Source organism: Sarcophilus harrisii, chromosome 3 (genome assembly GCF_902635505.1).
Source record: "Sarcophilus harrisii chromosome 3, mSarHar1.11, whole genome shotgun sequence".
Classification (NCBI taxonomy): domain Eukaryota; kingdom Metazoa; phylum Chordata; class Mammalia; order Dasyuromorphia; family Dasyuridae; genus Sarcophilus; species Sarcophilus harrisii.
Window position 1 is genome coordinate 339,559,786 of NC_045428.1, and position 22,218 is coordinate 339,582,003.

The window sequence follows — 22,218 nt, forward strand, 5'->3', positions numbered from 1 at the left end:
TTCTAATGATGGAATATTATTATTCTATGGGAAATGATAAGCAGAATGCTCTTAGAAAAAAAATGGAAAGTCCTCCATGTACTCAAGTACAATAAATGTACTGTATACAAAGTAAAAGCAATGTTCTGAAATAACCAGCTATAAATGACTTTGCAATGACAGTACAATGATCCACAACTACTCTGAAGGACTTATGATGGAAAATCCATACTCAAGAGAAGGAACTGATTATATCTGAATACAGATTGAAGCATATTCTCTCTCTCTCTCTCTCTCTCTCTCTCTCTCTCTCTCTCTCTCTCTCTCTCTCTCTTTCTCTCTCCCTCCCCTCTCTTGCTCTCTTCCCCCCCACTCTCTCTCTCTGGTTTTTATTTTCATTAGGGTAGGAAATCTATGTTTTCTTTCACAGCATGACTATTTCACATGTAGTTTCTTAATTGTGGGTGGAGGTAAGGGAGAGAACCTAGAACTTAAAAATTTTAAAAACAAATATAAACAATTATTTTGAATGTAACTAGGGAAAATAATGATAGATAGATAGATACATAGATAGATAGATGTGAAAAAATTTTGAGTGGTTCTTAACTTTTTTTGTATTAGGCACTCTGACAGGAGTTCCTAATGTAAACGTTTTGATTCCTTCTCAAAGTAAAATATATAGGATTATAAAGAAACCAAATATTAAAATACAATTATCAGGATATTTTAAAAAATAAATTCATGGACCCTAGGTTAAGAATGTCTAGAATTTATCTCCAAGAAACACTTATCATTCTTTAACTATCCCTAATCATAGCCTTCACCTCATCACAGCTTATATTTTATATCCTGTTTGAAACTACCCTAATCATTATTACAGGATAAGGAAGACAAGAAGAACGACTTAACTCAGGCCTATACTTCCTCTTCTACATACTAATTGAATCTCTCCCACTTTCCAGGTCTATAGCGCCATGATCCATTGTCTAACAGTGTTCAGCTCCCTGTATCTGTCCTGGGTCTCAAAGTATCAAATCTTCATGGTTTGGAGATTACACGTTCCTTATAGACTTTCCCAGTACCACCCGCATATTCTCCAAATGCACTAACATAAATGAAGACTTTTATTGTTGAATTGTCATTTCAGTCCAGATCTGTGATTTTATCAGAGTGAAAAATTACTGTTGAACAAATTCCTTCCATTGATGCAGACTGGCGACTTATCTGTAACTTACAGTCCTAGAGATTTATCTGATGTTGTCTCTAGATGACAGGCTCACAATCTACTTTCCCCTTTTAAAGAAAGTGTGGTAAAGCAGAAAAAGTGCTAAAATTGGCATCAAGAGATATGGATTCCCATTTCTGCCACTTACTCGTTAGCATGAAATTAACCAAATCATTTAACCACTCTATGCCTCAGTTTCTTCAACTGAAAAATCAGTAATGTAAGAATAAAGGTTCTTTAACTCTATTTAACCTTTAAGGTCCTTTATATGTAAAAATTGATGATCCATATTTTGCATATGTTTTGTTTTTTAAGTTTCTCTGGAGCATGTTAAAGGAAAAAATATGTTGTTATATTTGGACTCAGAAAACTTAAATTCAAGAACAACTTTGCCACTTACTTTCTAAGCTCTCCACTCTTCACCTAATTTAATCATTAATTAGCCACTGGCAGCAAAAATCTGGGGAAGTCTTCCTAAAGTTAGGGCTCTGGGGCACTCATCCTCTCTCACCATATGTGAGAAACTGCTCTGAAATGGTTTTTAAGGAGAAAAGAAAGTTTCTTAACATCTTAAGCTAATTAATTGTGTGACACTGGGCTAGTCCCTTTACAGAATTTTAAAGCTAGAAGGGGTTTTTGTTGTTGCTACTATTGTTTTTGTTTTGTTTTTTGTGCTTTTGTTTTGATAGACTATCAACTATCAAGCAAATTGTTTTGTCTATCAATTGTTAGACCCTCAAATAAATGGAACATCTAAATAAAAATAAAAAAATAAAAAAAAATAAAAATATTTTGTTTCAGTACTTGTCTCATTATTTCATTCATGGAGGTGCATTACTATGCATGATGGATATGATGTTTAAGTTGAGATTTTCACACGATCATTCTAAAAGAGATGGTTTAATCTTCATTTAGGATTGACCTCTAATTGGCAATGGTTCTTCACAAATCGGCTTTAAAATTCTTTTCACCTCAACCTCATGAAGTAGATGATTTGAGGAAAATGTTTACATTCATCAGGTAAACTTTTACTTAAAGCAACCCAGGTAGTGAATATAGCATAGGTGATTATTCAATTATTTTACTTGATTGAGTCTTTGTATGTTTGAGACTGGACCTCCCTATCTTATTAGGCTAGAATAGCCCCGATTCATAGTCTGACCCCATTGCTGCTCAGCAGGAAAGCTTTGACCTTCTCCATTTCTAATGTAAGATGATTCATTTTGCCTTAGGCAGCAGCATGGTGTTACCTCCTCCCATTTCCTTTCTTGGTACCAGACTTAATGTGAATGTCGGATCAGCTTTAGTCCAAACGCAGCTCAGAATTCCGGAGCTCAGGACCTCACCACACTCACCATGCTTAACTCATAAATTCAGATTTTCATGCAGGTTTTTACAAAATAAAGGACAAAAGTTAGAAAACCAATTCAAAAACATTTGGATTCTTTCTAGTTCAAAATTTTGTAAAAACATTTTCTTCTCTGAAGTCTTAGGTTTAATGTAATAATTGCTAATATAATAGGGTGATTTAAGAGCATATAAATGCTAATCTCAGGTGTCTGGTATACATCAACTTCTTGCAAATAACATAATGGATTTTTAATCCAGTTTGTATCCACTTCCGTTTTATGGATAGCACATCAACTTCTTTAAAAAAAAAAAAAAAAAAAAAAACTTTTTCTTTTTTAAATAGTGTCTCATGATCTCTAATGAAGCAGCTAAATAGCACAGGAAACTAGGCTTAGAATCAGGAAAAACTGACTTCAAATCCAGCCTGAAGCACTTAACCCTTTTACTCTGGGAAAGTTACTGAATTTCTTTCTGACTTAGTTTCCTCTTTGGTAAATAGAATAGTAATAGCATCTATCTACCTCCCAGGATTGTTAGGTTAGAATATTTGTAAATTGCTTTCCCATGTACATCTTTATTTCCTTCTTCATCATCATCATTTCTTTAAATGGGGGAAAGGCAATTGGAATTAAATGACTTACCTAGGGCACACAGCTAGTAAGTGTCTAAGGTCACATTTGAACTCGGTTCTCCTGACTCCAAGGTCAGTGCTCTAACCACTGTACTTTCTAGCTGCCCCATCATCTTCATTTTTAACCCACACTTTTATAATAATACAATGGAAAGAAAAGGCAGCTAGGTGGTGAATTAGATAAAGTGCTAGATCTGAAGGAAGATATGATTTCAAATTTGGCCTCAGACATGTATAAGCTATATGACCCTGGGCAAGTTTGTCTCAGTTCCTTCATCTGAAAAATGGGAATAATAATTGTACCTGCCTTCCAAGGTTGTTGTGAAGATCAAATGAGATAATGATTGTAAAATGCTTAGCTCAGTGCCTGTACAAAGCAGCTCTTTAAAAATGTTCTATTATTATGAAAGAATATTGACTTGAGAGTCTGAAGAATTGGATTTTGTCTAAACTCTGCAATTCATTTGCTATGTTATGTCAGGCACCTTACTTAACCTATCTGTGCTTCAATGTCAGCTGCAAAACTGAGAAGGTTGGGCTAAATAATCTCTAAAGTAATTTAACTCTATGAAATGTACCTGCATGTTTTCCCATCATTTAATTACTATTCATCCTTTAAAACTCGGCTTAAATTTCTTCTTACCAGGCTGTTCAAAAAACAGTAATCTTCATTATGGATTCATATTCTTAAAAGCCCACTTTTCACTTTCTCCACAAACATTATTTCTCTAGCCTAAAATTCTTTCCAGATTTGCTTTTCAGGGAGGTGGGAAGAACAAATACTAGGTTATTTAAAATGGATCAGAATTGGAAACCCAGCTTAAATCTCATCTAGAGAAGATCAGACCTCCACACAGAGGACTACCCTAAAGTTGTGCTTCTTTTCTGAAATTCAAGATTAAAGTTGTTGATTACAGGAAGAAACTTTTAAGGATAAGTAGTGGAAAAAGGGAATGAATCCCGGTTACCCTGGGAAAGTCAAGCTTTTTTTAAATATCACCTCAAAGAGACTTACACGAACTGATGCTGAGTGAAATGAGCAGGACCAGGAGATCATTATATACTTCAACAACAATACTAGATGATGACCAGTTCTGATGGATCAGGCCATCCTCAGCAACGAGATCAACCAAATCATTTCTAATGGAGCAGTAATGAACTGAACTAGCTATACCCAGAAAAAGAACTCTGGGAAATGACTAAAAACCATTACATTGAATTCCCAATCCCTATATTTATGCACACATGCATTTTTGATTTCCTTCACAAGCTAATTGTACAATAATTCAGAGTCTGATTCTTTTTGTACAGCAAAATAATGTTTTGGTCATGTATACTTATTGTGTATCTAAGTTATATTTTAATATATTTAACATCTACTGGTCATCCTGCCATTTAGGGGAGGGGATGGGGGGGGTAAGAGGTGAAAAATTGGAACAAGAGGTTTGACAATTGTTAATGCTGTAAAGTTACCCATCCTGTAAATAAAAGGCTATTAAATAAAAAAAAAAGAAAAGAAAAGAAACCCCAAATGAAATCACAAAAAGTCAGACATGACGGAAAAATGATTAAAAAGCTATTGAACAACAACAACAAAAATAAATAAATAAATAAATATCACCTCAAAACTTGAGGTAGAGTCATGTTGGGAGACAATGGGGACTATGGCAGTTTGGATTTGTCTCTACAAATCAGAAATACCTTGGGTATAGATCAATGTAGGCTTCAATAAAATTGTTCCTGGCAAACTTGAGCCTAAATCATTGAGAACAATATTAATATTAATATTTTTCTTCATTACTATGTCATCTGAATTCCTAAAGAACTTATTCAGTAATCATTCATTTGACAATTAATCACTTGGCATCTTATAGCATCTCTTGTACGGCTATAAACAGGCAAAACTAGAGTCCAATTAGTGAGAATTATTAAGAATTCCCTGAAATGGTCTCAAAATTACACTGCATAGATAAAACTCTGAATAGGGCAAATCTGAATGCATTTTAAGAGATTCTCATTAATCAAGATCTGACTCTAGTTGTTTATCTCTTGTATTGTTATTCATATTTTTACTAAATTTCTTTTTTTAACTGTTTAAGTGTAGGGACTATACTTGCATTTCAAACAAAATCTATTAGCTACATATAATAAATACTTGATAAATATTTGCTGATCAAAAATATTAATGTTTAAACAATTAGATATGCCATCAAATGAAATTGAAGCTATTTACAATGACACTTTCATGCAATGATATACCTGCATTTTGAATCTTGGTGTCTCTTTGTCAAGGTCTTGGAAGGCATTTACTCTTCCACTGATGGTTGGATTTTGTGCTTCAGAATTTGTGTCATTTGTCACCATTTGCCAGGATTTACTGTCTTTTTCCTCAAGAGCTAATAGTTCTGCAGCTAAACAACCCAGTAATTCATCTGTCACTTGTTCGTTATTTTCAGATTCCAGAGAGTCCATAGAAACCGAGCTTGTAACACTTAAAGATTTTTCAGAATTCTGATATGTAACTGACTTATTTGCTAAAGTATTATCTTCCATTGAATATGTCCAGTTTTGGTTTAGAGGTACCTGAGAAGATATACTTTTTGATTTCTCCAGGAAAGAGATAGCACTCGGTGTTTGAAGATTATTGGAAACTCTGTCATCTCTTGGGGTTTCAGAAAGAGTCTGACTGACTTTGAGATTTTCAAGAGTCTCCATATTTAATCTTTTTTGTAGTACAGACTCAATGGCATTCTCCTGACTTGGCCTTAGCCAGATATTCACTGAAGCTACAGATTTGGTTTGATGTTTCTCTTCAAGTTCATGTAGATCTCTGAGACTTGTGGCAAGTATTTGACTGGGGGAATGACTTACGGATTGTTCCACAGAATCTTTTTCCATACTAGACAAATCTGAGGTAGAAGTGGGTTCATTCTGGTTTTGGTGTGCAGTAAGGTCCTCTGGAGACTGAATGGAATTAAGGGGTTGAGCTCCATCTTTACAAGAGGGAGAAGTATTTCCTGAAGATTTCATATGGCAATCAGGTTCTGAAATTACATCATCATTTTGCATATTTTCTATGATACTTGCTGTAGACTTAGGAATTTTTTCTTTTGAAGTTAAATTTTTGTGCTTTTGTTTAATGCCAAGAGAAGTCTTTGGGGGTTTTATATGTCCCTTTTTCTGGGAAATCCTTACTCTGCCATTGCCATTTCTTTCATTTATGGAACAACACTTATTTGAAAGACATCTTCCAGGTGGAGCAGAATTTGTTTCCCTATAGAATTTGTTTTCCTCACGCCCAGCTTCTCTGACATAACAATATACAGGAGTCCCAAACATTTCATAAATTCCTGGTCCTTTGTCAGTTGAATTGATTTCCTTAAACATATCACTATATTTCAGGTCCAAAAAATTAAAGTTTGATTTTGCTGGAGGAACAGAAACAGGAGCAGTAGGTTTTTTTGGTTCCGAATTTTTGCAGATACAAGGAAATCCTTGTCTTTGGGGTTTCAAAGCATGGAAGTTTAATGGTTTCTCCCCTGTGTGTTGTCCTCTCTTCTGAAGCTTGGTTGATTGCCTGGGCCTGGACTCATCAAGCCCTAAAGTGGGAAACACTTGCCTTTTCATACTTGCTTTCTGAACAGTAGGTTTGATGGAACCTTCAATAGAAATTGTAGGACTCTGAGGTATCTTGCTATTCATCTTTGTCTTTGAATCCAATTTCTTCCTATAGGTTTTCATCCTACGCTTATCATTTTCTTGGTGAGCAAATCTATGAAAGGTGTTGTTATTGCTATGAAGAATACTCTTTCTCTTTGAGAGATCCTGTTTGGCTATGGATGGCTCCCTGGGACATTCATTTCCAGGAAAAGTAATGCAGACCAGAGGGACCATTTCACTCATTTCTGTTCCTGTTGTTTCTGATGCTATTTTTGTAGATGTCTCTCTGCTCATGTGGCTTTCGGATAGTTTTGCTAAAGGGTCAGGAGTAATAACAATGGGAATGGTTGTAAAAACAAGTTTTGAAATATGATTTTGCTCACTTGTCTCATCTGTATGTCCTGGTGCATTCTTCAAAGTGGGAAACTCATTTCTAGAACCTTCACTCTGGTCTTGTGTCATTACTAAAGGATTAATTTCTTGGCTAGTTTGAATGGCATATGTCACTCCTTGTTCTTGTTCATGGTTCCTACTCCTTAAGGAACCATGTTGATTTCTTGATGTTGTGTTTTGAGTATTTTTCTCTTCAATATGTCTTATTCCTCCATCATGGAGAGCAATCTCTTTGTCTTTGGAGATGTTGTCTTCTTTAAAAATGTCCTCATTCTCAATGGACACACACAACTGATCTTTTTCAAAGTGAGAGTCTTCAAGTTGGGTACCATCTTCAACTTTCCTATGTTTGAGATTTCCTTCCCTTTCCACATGCTCTCTCAAGTCCTCACCTAATGAATGCCAATGATCCTTCTGAAAAGAGCACATATTCCTAGACCAAATAGAATTGTAACCATCAGGTGTTCTGATGCTATGGTTCACAGAGACTTTAGACTGGATTTGTTGCAACTTATTGGGTGACTGAAAACCATTAGACCGACTCGTGGGTTCTATGAGACCAGGCATAGGACTTGGGGTGCTTGTAAAATGTCTTTCTGTCTTTTTAAGAAGCTTGTTATTTTCTAGAAGAACAAGTTGACTTGATCCAGTAGATAAGAATGATAGTTGTGGTAAGGGAAACTAAAAGAAAAGAGTGAAAATTCTGATGAATATTAGAATGTTAAATAGTAATAATTATATATTCCATGGTTAAGTTAACACTAACCAGAATGTTCTTTGGTCTGCACCACTTTCTAGAATGGTGGGACAATGGCCAATATACATGGATCTACATAGATGCCAGTTTTTATAACTGGAATCCCATTTCCAATAATAGTAAAGTATTTTTGAGAATAAAAAGGAAAAATCAATTTATTTTTATTTTTAAAATTCCAAGCTTTATCTTAAGATTCATAGCTTTATATATTTGAACAATGAATGCTCTGCTACATAAGACTTTTTGAAATTAAAATTAACTAAAAATTTAAAAATTCCTTCTATCTGACTTTTCAAAATAATTGGTCCAAATCTTTTGAAATTCTTCATTTGATTAATTCAAAATTGCTTTATTTTTATGTTGTAACACTGATCATCATCAGACTTCCAATAAACTTAGAATGCTGCTGATGAATGCTTATTAAGGTGAGTCACAGCTAGATGAGAGTGTCTTGGAAATATTACCTACTTGGTATCTGAAAACTAGTCACCAGAAGTGATGTAAAATAAATAGACCCTTGTCCTTCATCAAATTTCAGTCTGAGCTACCTTTTGTTCTCTGCCTCCAGAGGTCAGTATAACCTAATGAAAGAAATCTAAGTGTGTAGCCTATAATATATAGTTTGAAAAACAGTCTCTAAAAGATTTTTAAAGTTTATTCATGTCTTTGCATTTTCTGGCAGTGTGCAGATTCCAGTTAATTGTGCCAGCATTTTTACAAGTACATATGGGAAAAGGTAGCTAATTTGGGGCTTTGTTATTTAAAACTTCTTTCTAATAATCACTGCAGGTACCTACATATGAGGAGAAAGAGTGGATTGCAACAAGAATACAGGATTTAGGGGGGGAAAGTTACATAATCTTTTGGAGGGTATATTTTCTTACCTCTAAATTAAAATATTCCTCCGTCTCAAAGAGATGGTAGATAACAAATGAGGTATTAAGCCACATTTCCCCTGTGACTGAATTCTTCCCTGATAGCACAGATCAACTTTCCAAGAGAGAACCAGCTCTAAGCCAGGTAAATAGAGCTGCTGACTGTGTGATCTTGGAAGTCACTGAGCTCCTCGAAGCTCTGGGTCAGTGGTGTCCAATTGAAATAGAAACTTCCTGTAAGCCCATATTGACCTAAACTACCACAAATTAACATTATATTATATTGTATTTTTATTTATTTTTGTTAAACCTTTATCAATTTTATATATATATATATATATATATATATATATATATATATAGTATTTTTACATACTATATATGTAGTATTTTTATATATTATATATAGTTATATATATAGTATGTATATATACTATATAATATATAATCAGGTTCTTGCTGCAATCTATAATTTTGTGGGCTGTTTGTCCTCAATGGGGCAATTTTGACACTTCTATTCTAGGCATCTCTCTAAGACTATAAAGTATAAAAGAGTTGCTGACCTGCTTTGGTAAAGGGAATTATCCCACTAGGGAATGATCTCACTCCATCTTATCTTCTCTAACAAATTGCCTCCCTACTTTACTACCAATATTCAAACTTCCAAATCTATTGACAGATCACCTAATACCTATGCCTGTATTCCCCAAATACTAAAACAAACAAAAACAAAAAATAAAACAATCCCAAAAAAAGCCTACCACTTCTCACTTTATCCATTCACTTCTGCTATCATGCTATCTCCATCTTTACTTACATGACTAAACTTGAGAGGAAAATCTACAATGTCTCCACTTTCACTTTCTTCTTAACACTCTACAGTCTGACTTCTGACTTCATCTTTCAAAGGAAATTCTCTTTCTAAAGTTGCTAATAATCTGATGCTGTTAACTATTGCTATCAGCTAACAATGGGCTCTATTTTGAGCCCTTTTCTCTTTTTTCCTCTCTATTAGCTAACTTGATGATGTCATCACCTCCCAGAGATTCAATTATCATCTGTTTTTAGATGATTCTCAAATCTATTTGTAACATACTCATCTCTCTCCTGACCTCTCATCTAAATGGCCTGCAGGAATCTTGTACTGAATGGCCTACAGTCCAAAACTGAGCTCGTCCTGCTCTTAGGACCACCTTCTCTTTCAAACTTCCTATCGCTATGGAAGGGACTCTCTTCCTCCAGGTTAGCCAGGCTGACAACCAAGCATCCTTATTTTCTCTCACCCCCACCTCCTCCATCCAGGAGATAAGTCCTGTCATCTCTCCCTTTGTCCCATCTCCATTCTAGGCCCCTTCTCCAGCACAGTCTGCACCCCAAGGCTGACCCACCTCAGCTCCCCACTCCCCTGCCCACCCTCAAGTCTACCCCACACAACTGCCAGAAGGAGCTTCCTGACCGTGTCACCCTCCATTCCCTATCACCTCCAAGATCAAATGCAAACCAGTATGTTGTTTAAAGCCCATCATACCCTCCTACCTTTCTAACACCTTCCATATACTCTATGCTCATAACACCAACCTCCTTAAGGTTCCTCACACAAGACAGCCCGTCTCTCAACTGTGGCATTTTCTCTGGCTCTTCCCCATGCCTGGAATTCTCCCTGGTTTCCAATAAGTTCTAGTTAAAGTCCTTCCTTAAGGAGACTTCCTCTTTAATGTTAGTGCCTTTCCTCTACAATTTGTTTTATGTGTGTGTGTAAGTATCTTTTTGCATTTTCTCTTCCATTAGACTGTAAGTTCCTTGAGAGCAGGGATTTTCTTTTACCTTTGTTTGTGTCACTAGCACTTGGTACAGTGCCTAGCACATAGTTGGCACTTGATACGTTTTTATTGGCCAACTAAAGCTCACTCTTGTATTATATTTCATTATAAACTCTATTGTAATGAAATAGCAAGTCATTCCTATTCTTATCCCTATTCTAAACTAATATTTCATATGTTGACTGCAGGATACTAACTGATGATACACTTGGAAAAGTTAAAACAGCCCTTTAAAAATGCTTTAAATAAAACCAGCAAGAAGTTTAAAAATCTGGTTTCATATACCGCTGCTAAAATAAGAATTCTTCAAATTCTAAGTACTAAGTAATGAAGCAAATCTGTGGCTGCAATTTATTACATTATATGTAAGAGACTTGAAAAATTGAAACCAGAAAATGAAAAGGATTAACAGCAAGTACTACCCAATATCTCCTTAGAAGGAAATATCTCCTGGAAATTAAGACTGGAAATGGCTAGAAAAGATTCCTTAACTTCTATTTTTGTCTTTATTTCAAATATTCTAAAGTAATATCTTACCTCAGTTCTTTGGCTAAGTCTGACAGCATGTATGGTAAAACCTTAAAAATAAAAAAGATTAAGAACATATTGAGTATTCCTAATAGTGAACTTGCAATCAAATTGGGTAGGGTATTGATAGGGAAGAGAATGTTTCTGGCCAAGGTTTATTGAGAAGGAACATGAAAGTTTAACTATGATACTTACATCATGGAAGCATTGGATTGAATCATAGATTAGAAGTTGGAAAAGATTGTATTCTAAGGCCCTCATTCAACAGATGAAAATTGTGGGCCAAAGAAATAACTGTCTTGTCCAGAGTTGTAGAGGTTCTAAGTGGTACTCAGGATATAAACACAGCGAAATGAGCAGGACCAGGAGATCATTATATACTTCAACAACAATACTAGATGATGACTAGTCCTGATGGATCAGGCCATCCTCAGCAACAAGATCAACCAAATCATTTAATGGAGCAGTAATGAACTGAACTAGCTATACCCAGAAAAAGAACTCTGGGAGATGACTAAAAACCATTACATTGAATTCCCAATCCCTATATTTATGCACACCTGCATCTTTGATTTCCTTCACAAGCTAATTGTACAATAATTCAGAGTCTGATTCTTTTTGTACAGCAAAATAATGTTTTGGTCATGTATACTTATTGTGTATCTAAGTTATATTTTAATATATTTAACATCTACTGGTCATCCTGCCATTTAGGGGAGGGGGTGGGGGGGGTAAGAGGTGAAAAATTGGAACAAGAGGTTTGGCAATTGTTAATGCTGTAAAGTTACCCATGTATATATCCTGTAAATTAAAGGCTATTAAATAAAAAAAAAAAAAAAAAATGAATAGGCAAAAAAAAAAAAAAAAAAAAAAAAAAAAAAGGATATAAACACAGCCCCCTGGCTCCAAAGTCAGAACTCATGTTATAGTGCCACAATGGGGCTCTAAGTGTCCCCTCAGCTCAGTCCCTGAGTCTCATCTTTCTAGGGGAGTTGTACCTTTCCTCTGTACCTGATCCACAGCTAGAAGTAGGATTCTGCTGGAGCCAACTCAAACCAGCTTACAAGAGTCACTTGTTAAATTTTCAGTGTGAGCAGGAACAGCTCAGAAATTGGCGAATGCCACAAATTAATAATTTATTGTTTTATTTTATTTATTTAATATTAATAAATAAATATTTAATTTATTTATTTAATAAATAAACAATTATTATATTGTTTTATTGAATGTCAGACTTAAGTAATGGAGAAAATGCTAATAATGAAAAATAAACTTAAAGTCTGTTATACATATATTCCCCTCACCACATCTCCCCCCCCTAAATTCAATTGTTAAACATTTATCAGAATACCAGGGTCTAAGACTTTTATTATTTTGACATCAAATTTTAAAGGATTTTCAAACTGGATATGAGTTGCAGTAAAGGGTTATCAGTCCGGCAAGTAAAGCAGGCTTGAAAAGGAGAGGTAGTGGAAAGAAACTCTAGTCTGGACTCTAGAAAAGAGGCAATAAACTTCTTCCTTCCAATGAAATGGTGAAACTCATGATCTTCCAGCTGGGATTACCCATCAAACTATATTCTACTAGTCCTTGTGATAGGCTTTTCTTACTCCCAAACTCTAAGCTATATTTTCTCATAAAATTGAGGCTCTATTGCAGGCTTTTAATGAATGTAAGAGTCTCCTAATGCAATGCCATCATTACTGCACATAAATCTATGTATGCTTCCCAGCATCTATTATGTACCCAAGAATTTCCATCTCTGACATATTGACACTTTCCAACTTGGCAAATAGTTACTTTCCAACTTGGCAAATAGTTACTAGTAACGTAACTACTGGAGGACAGCCCAGATCCCAGACAAATTATGCGAATTTGATTACTGGAGTAAATGAGGAAATCATTAAGATAGACCACCACTTCCTGCTCTAACTGAAATAATAAATCTATGAACTTTTTAAAAAAGTTCTTCAGGAGCATTGCACAAATTGAAATACATAATCCAGCATTAATTCAGACAAAGAAGGTTTGAAAAATTAGCTTACATTTATTTCCTTTTTTGTGTTTAGATCATATAGGTTTACCAAAACTAGTTTTTCCAGTATTTCGTTTAGAACTCTAAATATCTTATTATATTTTGGCAACATTTATTAAATTGCAAGTGAGGGACATTTAAATCATTTATAATTATTGTTTTTACTATTTAGACTTTTTATATTTTGCTAACTTTTCTTTTAAGTATTTAGATACTAGATGATTTAGGGACTATCCAATATCTATTTATTTATATGTAATATTGATATTATTTCTGACAATCAAGTGACTGTATTTTATACATACATATATTCAGATGCAGTCATTATATCAGATGCTTTTGCTTAATTATTTTATTTAATAGAAAGGAAGGTTCAATCTGGGATAGAGGAGAGAATGATTTCACTCTCCCTACCCTAGAAATAACTGTAATGTTAACATAGAAGACATCAATAAAGTATGTTTTAAAAATATATATTAGAATTATTTCATTATCTGTGGTTGGTTTCTTTAAGTATAATGTAGTTTTCCTGTTTGTATCTCTTAACAGTATCTATTTTTACTGGTGCCTTATCTAAAATCATGATGGCAATTCTGCTTTTTTGGATTTGCCTGAAGCATAATAAATTTTATTCCAACCACTCATTTTAATTCTGTATGTCTTTATGTTTTATTTATATTTATTGTATACAGCAAAGAATTGAGTTCTATAATACATTCTGCCACTTTCTTCTGTTTTGTGGATATTTAGTCCATATTCATAGTGCACATTCACAGTAATAATTATTAAGCTTGTACTTTCCTCTATCAAATTCTATTAAATTACTTTTTTAAGCAGAACTACCTGCAGTTTGCTTGCAATAATGATATCGAAATATTTCTCTCCTTTCACAAATACTTCCCACATTCTAGTGTTCAGCCTTAAACCCAGTTTTCTTGATTTTTCTTTTATTCATCTGTCCATCTCTGTCTATGTCTGTCTATTTCTGTATCTGTCTCTCTGTCTCTATCTTTATATGTCTGTCTGTCTGTCTCTCTCTCTGGATTAGAGTATGAATCAGACTTTCCCTGTCTCTCTCCAATAGCCCAAGTCTTCATTTCATGATCATCTCTAGCACCCCATTCCAAGAAATATTCATTCAATTAATCCTGTTTGTAGAAGATTTTAGGATATGATTTACCTAGACATACTCTTGGTTTTCTCAGTAATTCTCATATAAGCTAATATGTCTAAAATTTAGTAATCACCTTAGTACTTTAGCCCAGTCAGGATAAGAGTGTGGGTCTAGGTTACTCTTATTCTTTCCATCTTTATCCTTTGTGGAATCCCACAGTGCCAGAAATATTTCTTCAAGTCTTCCTCTTTCCTTTCTTTTCTCCACTTAAGCACTTTTAATTTATCTCCTTTTCTTTCCTGTTCTTAAATATTTTCTCTCAATGACCTTGAAGCAAAAGATATCTTTTTAAAAAACAGCTTTATTTTCTCTTTGCATAATATAAACATTGATTTATACATTAGGTCTTTGCTTATTATATAGACTTATTATCTTAAGTATCTTAATGATAACTATGCATAATTGACAAATTGATGAATATGCATGCATAACATTCAATTATGGTCTCTTCAAGAAAAATTATTAAAATTTCTTTTTTTTTTTTTTAACTGAAAAGTAACCTTTTTCATTGATGGCTAAGGTAAAGAATGCATGTTATATTATTTTAGGGTACAAAGTTATTTTCTATGCTTTTTTCAAAATATTATATTCCAGATCTTTCATTTCTTTACTTTGGCAGACAAATAGTTTTATGAGATTTAGACTGTCTTTTCTGGATTTGTGAAAGTCCTGGTCCTTGGCTATGGAATTTGGTGTCTATTAAATTTAGAGCTTATCTCTATTAGAATACTGTGAATTTTACAAATCTCTGCTTTTCTCTGCCACTATTGCACCACCCTCCAATGTCTATACTCTGGAGGAGTTAGCCTCCCAGCTCCAACCCCTACCCTAGAACCTATGCTCCTTTATTTTCAGCCCTGCCACTCAGCTGCTAGATCTATACTCCCTCCCCTTCCCAACCTCTTTATACTTCTTTTTCATAGAACCATCTTCAAATCAATATTAACATTGCCTTAGAAAGGACATATTGATCAACTTCCTATTGTTTCACTCACCATCTCTGTGATTTCCCAGATCAACACACCCTTTCTTGACCTTCATGTGCTGTCTTCCTTCATTCAGGTCAAGGATTATCTTTCTTTTTATATTTGGCATATAGTACTAGTGCTTAACAGGTTTTTTTTTTCATTCATTATTTTTCTTTGTTCTCTGAGAGCTCAAATTTTAAAAACTTCTTCCTTTAATTCTTTTATCAAGCTTTTGAGCCAGTACTGACATTCTTACTCTTGTTTCATTATCGTTTCTGGGGTGCTGGAGAACTTGCTAGTACTGAAGAAAAAGCTATGGTTTGAGGTTTGGGAGTGGATTAACATGAACATAGCAAACAACTTTTCAGCAATGCTTCAAGAAATTCTGGGAGTGAATTCCCTGAGTTCTATTCAATGGCCAAATTATGCAATACCAGCCAATAATGCCCAAGACTAATAGGAAATATAGTGAAAGGATTTTATTGAGGCTGAATACATTATAATATTTCCTTCCTTCCAGTCTTGCATAAGTTTGATTTCCTGTTTAGGTAATAGGTAAAGAAAGACTAATGTGGATACTCATTAATCATTTTGGTTGCCATCCTCGTGACAAAGGATTGCTAAGGTGGTAGCTAAGAATAAGAATAAGAATAAGTTCAAGAATAGAATAAGAAAAGAATAAGTTCAAAGTGATATACAAGTTCACCAAAACACAGATATCCCAATATCTTTGATTTGGAAGTTTCAATTCAAGAGTCACCTCCCCCAACTCTAAAAATTACCACCCCCCAAAAAATTGACTGTTAAATACTGATAGACAGCACTACAGAAAGGCCATAAAATTAGACACAAGCTCTGAAATCAAAAGCAGGATTCAAAATATGCACATTGGGGAGATGGTGGCTACCTCCACTTAGGCTAATTTATCATATATAGACATGGCCAAATATCTTAAGATGTTCTCTAAGGCCGAGCCTTAGATTGATTTGGGATGTGAAAGAAAACTGGTAATCTATCTACTATAATGCTTTCTCTCCTTTTAAATCTAAAAGTGGGCAATATTAGATCAAGGTAGGTGTTAAAGGTCTTTGGAATTCCTAAAAGAACCTCACTACATTATTCAACAAGGAACTCTGTTTTTTATGAGACAGTTAAATATGTACTCCCAGATAAAGGACTGAGATCAGGGATTTCTCCATGAACCATCTGCATTATTATTATGCTTTATATTCTAGGTCACTGGGTACTCTCTTAGGAGCTAGAAACAAGAACAAGAAGGGGCTCAGAAATCTATAATTCAGAGATCCCAGGCCTGGACAGATCTTAACTGTTTTACCATAGATTACTCCACATTGGTATATGCTTTGTGAGAGTGGGTACCAGTAACACTACCTACCCAATCTCCCCCACCTCGTACACAATCCCTCTTCTCATTTCCTTTTCTCTTACTCCATCTATCAAACTTACAATCAAACTCCCAAGTGCCACATTTAAAGTAATAGTGACTCTCTCACTTTCTAATCTTATACAAATATGCCATCAGAAAACACAGATTCATTCCCCAATCCTCCTCAAAGACAGTGTCCATATTCCCATTGTAATTGCTTATCCTCCTTCCACATTATAGTTAATGCCAAACTATGCTCTTCAACTACCCATCAATCACAAAAGTCCCAAGACTACTCCCTATCATAAAAGGATTAAGTGTCAGAAGATTGGATTCAAATGCTGGCTCTGCCACATACTTTGCTTCCTGCAAACCAAGTAACCTATTTGGGCCTCTGTTTGTTGTTCCTCAGTCTTTCAATTGTGTCCAGCTCTTCATGAACTCATCTGGAGTTTTCTTGGCAAAGATACTGAAATGGTTTGCTAGTTCCTTTTCCAGCTTATTTTACAGGTGAGGAAACTGAGGCAAATATAGTCAGAGTCAATATGTTTAAGCGATTAGACAAATCTTCAGACAAAGGAAGGGCAGGGTCCTAAGTTGGGAGGAGAGAAAGGATCAAGTCAGACTGGGTTTGTACTGTGCATCTCGGGTGCCCATCCTTGCAAGGACTGAAAGTGGAAAACCATTTGCCATGCAGCAACCAGGAGAGTTTATATGAAATGAAGAAACTCAGGTTAAAAAAAAATGTCAAGTTAACTATATATCTCAACCAATTCTTTTTATTTGTGTTTCCTTCTCATTGTCAGAGAAAACACTAGCCAGGTCATGGGTGCAGTCTGCCAAGCTTCCTTCTGACTTAACAAAGACAGCCAAAGTTCTCGGACTGGTATTTCTGAAATTGGTCCTTATATGGCAGAGTTGATTTATTTGGAAGGAGGAAGAACAAAGGAGACCTTTTTGTCAAAGAGCAAAGTAGCTCCTGGGAGGCTGGTTATCTGCTTGGTTTTCCCTGTGTGTCTGCATTTATATTACCCTTTCTTGGCTCTGTCAAGAAAGAGTCTCATGTGGCTGGCAGAGTGCTTAAGCTGCTGGAAGTCTTTTTTTAGAAAAAAATTATTGATATTTTTTAGTTTTATGTCACTTTTATTTCCCAATATAGCTTTCTACAATGCCTCTGTACCTAACAAGATTGTGGGTCCTAACATCATATGCCTGTCTATAAAATATGGATTTTACTATGTTAGCTAAATATAAATACTGTGGATTTGGAAAAACTGCCTAAGGCTATGATACATGGAATAGTATGACTACACTCTGTATTAGGACTATATGTACTTTTGGCATAAAAAAGCACCTGGCTCTTTTATTACATCTAGATGATACATGGTTTTGTATTTTCAATGTGCTATGTTATTTCATATGACCAAAGCATTATAAGACTAAATGATAATTTAGGGATCTACTTTGAAATTTTTCAGCAGACTATTCAGTTTCATGCGTTGCTATGAAACTGTGAATAACGTACTTAAAAATCCGTAAGATCAGAAAAGAAGTGGGCTGATCAATGACAGGACAAGAGTGAGGGATAACCAACTGACAGTCCATGTCCTTCACTGGTATCCTCACAATATCGAGAAAACAAAATAAGGTGCAAAGGAGGTCTTAGCCAGCTTCCTTGTTCTTTCTCAGTCAGTTGCTTCTGCCCTATTAGGATGAAATTTTTGGAAGGCATTGGCAAAAGTCACATAAGATGAACAGGGATGGATAACCATAATTTGAATTATTAGAGAATACTCACACTGATAAACTCACAGATCCATTTAAAATTTTACAATATGGATTTAACATATATTTTAACATGTATTGGACTACCTGCCATCTAGGGGAGGGGGTGGGAGGAAGGAGGGGAAAATTTGGAACAGAAGGTTTTGCAAGGGTCAGTGTTGAAAAATTAGGCATGCTATAATAATAATTTAAAAAATAAAAAAAATTATAATGAAGATAAAATTGTTATGTAGAGTATATATATATATATATATATATATATATATATATATATATATATATCCACCTCCATCCCCACCCTATGGAAAATGTGCAGGTATTCTCTATCTGCTTCTATTTAAGCATTTCTCATCATTGGGTTGAGCCCCTCCATTAGTTACTGGTTCAGAAAAGCTGATAATGGATGCACAGCAAACAGAAGCAACAGCTTCCAGCTGGCAGATTAGAAGCACTTTGAGGACAAGATAAGTCTCCAATTATGGGATAGAGAAAGGAAAAGTCCTTCCCTACGCTATCAAAATGACAAAGCAGGTCCTCACTCATCTTTAGAACAATGGACTGAATTATCTGGGCTTCTATCAGAGGACCCTGGCTGACTTGCCTTTCCTTTTGTGTTTCCTTCCTTCCAACCTAGGCCCTTTGAACATGACAATGCTCTGGAAGGCTTGCAAGTGCTGGTAATAAGTACAGTGTCTTCCAGAATGGTTGCAGCAATGGTAACAGGATTGGATCGGTGCTGCCAGAAACACTGGCTTCAGAAATGAAAGCCTCCAGAAAGAAAAATCTGTTTTGTGTTTAATTAACTCTGTGCTTAGTGGAAATGAAATGTGAACTAGCTAATTAACAACTTCGCAAAAAACCTGCTTAGATCTCAACGAAGCTTGAATATTAGCCTTCTGATTTCAATAGTAATGATAAATACTGTATCCTGTTTTAATCATTTAGTGATTTTTTTATTGCTTAGCATTCCCTTTTCTGTCTCATACCTGACTTATAATTGTTTATTTAAACTTTCCCTTTGCAATACTGAGAAATGAATGTAAACTGTTTGCATTTTTGTTTTTCTTCCTGGGTTATTTTTACCTTCTGAATCCAATTCTCCCTGTGCAACAAGAGAACTATTCAGTTCTGCACACATATATTATATCTAGAATATACTGTGACATATTTAACATATATAGGACTGCTTGCCATCTGGGGGAGGGGTGAAGGGAGGGAGGGGAAAAGGAACAGAAGTGAGTGCAAGAGATAATGTAAAAAATTACCTAGTAATGGGTTCTGTCAATAAAAAGTTATAATTATGAAAAAAAATAAACTTTCCTTTTGCCAGGAAAAACCTTTAGAACATTTCTAAAACTAGCAATTCTTTTAGAAACAATTTCCTGTTTCGAATATGAAAATTGAGGATATTATTTCTCCATTGAGAAATCAGACTACTCCCAGAGTACTGGGAAATGGAAAATAAAGTAGAGGCATCAGTACAGGTTGACAGGCCCTGTGGCCTTGGCCCAGCAGGACCAAGCTACCCCTCATGATAGATTTAGTTGAAATGTTTTAAAAGGTTGTTCAGAAAAATCCATGGCATGATATTTGTAAAAATGTCTAGGCTACTTAGACTTAAGTGGCCTATTATTCACAGAAAGTAAATTCATTTGTCACATTATCAAGAAAACATGTGGAATGGGTCTATCATTAAACTCACCATCAGATTTAGTGTGTCGAAAACACTCCTTTGTCACCCGGAAGGTGTTCTTACCCATCATAGACTGGGAAACATTAGGTTCTGAGCAATGTTTTGGCACCGGAAAATCCAGGTCAGCATCAGGCAGCTCTTTTAAGCTTTCCTCTTTCTTAAGAAGGAAAGGGAACAGAGTCTGTTGCCTGATTTTAAATTCCACCATCTCAGTTTCATTTGGAAGAGAAAGAGATCGTTCACTTGCCCACTTTTTGTGCACTGATGTCTTCTGACTAAGAGGGAAAACAAAAGCTCATTCAGAACTTGTCTCCCCACCTTCCCGGTCTTCTGTAATAGCATTTTTAAACTCAGAAATCTATCATAAAGGCCAGATAATTGGCAAGATGGGAAACACGTCTGGGTTAGACTGGCCTAGAAGTGAACAATGATGTGTTCCAAGGCCTCCCTTCGCTAGAAAATAGACACAATTCAATCTTACTAACATTTTGTGTACATTGCAAAGTTCTAGGCACCAGAAATGTAAAGGGGAAGGAGAAGAAAGGCATAAGCATTTATATAGCACCTACTATGTGCCAGACCCATGATAAACACGTTTTAGAAACATTATCTCATTTAATTCTAAGAGCAATCTGAAGAAGTTGGTACATTATTGTCCTTTTACAGCTGAGGAAACTAAGGCTTAATGGAAATTAAGGGACTTGCCCAAAGTCACACAACTAGAAAGTGTCTGAGACTAGAGCTGATCTTGTCTTCCTGACTCCAGGCCTGAGCTCTGCCCACTGGCTGCTAGCTACCTCTGAAGTTGAAAATGGAACTGTCTCCAATGCTCAAAATGTAATAGGGAAATGAATAGCTACAATGCAAGATTCAGGGAGGGAAAAATCACTCTTACTTGAGAGGATCATAAAAGACTTCAAGAAAGAGATTGAGTTTAACATAGTCTTCAAGATTTTAAAGTCAGCCAAGATAGTAAGTTAGAGGCAACCCAGATGAACTCTCAGGGCCTCAAATCAAATTTTGGACCCACACCCAACAAAAATTCAGGGTAAGACATTTTTCTAGCGTAAGAGCATTTGGGAGGTCTGCAGGATAGGCCTGGGACACGAGGAGAGAGGCTCGTTCAGAATCCACACAGGCGATGGCTCTGGTCACAGGAGCAGCTGCAGGATCTCTCATCCCAGTAAGCAGGTTGGACAACTGGTCAAAAAGAGATGAGAGGGATCCTTCTGCTGACATTAGGTACAGTTGTCACTGACTGACAACTCTATTGGCCTCATGCATTTCTGTGTTGTAGTTCCAGCATGGAGAAAGTTCTGGGAGTGGATCACAAGGGAACAGAAGCCCTGGTCACTTTTTTGCTGCTGCTTGTAGCTGCAGGAGATCAGGATCCCTTCCTGAGTAAGGATCAAAGTACAAAACAAAAGAGCAGAGAGCTCATCTTTCCCAGGATCACACCGCCTTGGAAGCACCAACAACGTGCAGACCCCAGAACTGGCTGTGAAAACAACAGCATCGGGCTTATATCCCAAAGAGATTATAAATAAGGGAAAGGGACCTGTATGTGCACGAATGTTTGTGGCAGCCCTTTTTGTAGTGGCTAGAAACTGGAAACTGAATGGATGTCCATCAGTTGGAGAATGGCTGAATAAATTGTGGTATATGAATATTATGGAATATTACTGTTCTGTAAGAAATGACCAACAGGATGATTTCAGAAAGGCCTGGAGAGACTTACACGAACTGATGCTGAGTGAAATGAGTAGGACCAGGAGGTCATTATATACTTCAACAACAATACTATATGATATCTAGTTCTGATGGACCTGGCCATCCTCAGCAACGAGATCAACCAAATCATTTCCAATGGAGCAGTAATGAACTGAACCAGCTACGCCCAGAGAAAGAACTCTGGGTGATGACTAAAAACCATTACATTGAATTCCCAATCCCTATAT

At 35.6% G+C, this 22,218-nt stretch overlaps 1 protein-coding gene across 1 annotated transcript in view; it reads right to left on the reverse strand.

Annotated features, from left to right (window-relative positions):
* The window catches only part of MAP3K19 (mitogen-activated protein kinase kinase kinase 19), a 63,861-nt gene that overhangs the window by 7,446 nt on the left and 34,197 nt on the right, over positions 1 to 22,218 (reverse strand). The window contains exons 8-10 of the mRNA XM_031959998.1: positions 20,270 to 20,535; positions 11,228 to 11,268; positions 5,445 to 7,919 (exon numbers count right to left, since the gene is read on the reverse strand). Of these exons, the coding sequence (XP_031815858.1) occupies positions 5,445 to 7,919; positions 11,228 to 11,268; positions 20,270 to 20,535 (2,782 nt within the window). The remainder of the gene's footprint in view (positions 1 to 5,444; positions 7,920 to 11,227; positions 11,269 to 20,269; positions 20,536 to 22,218) is intronic.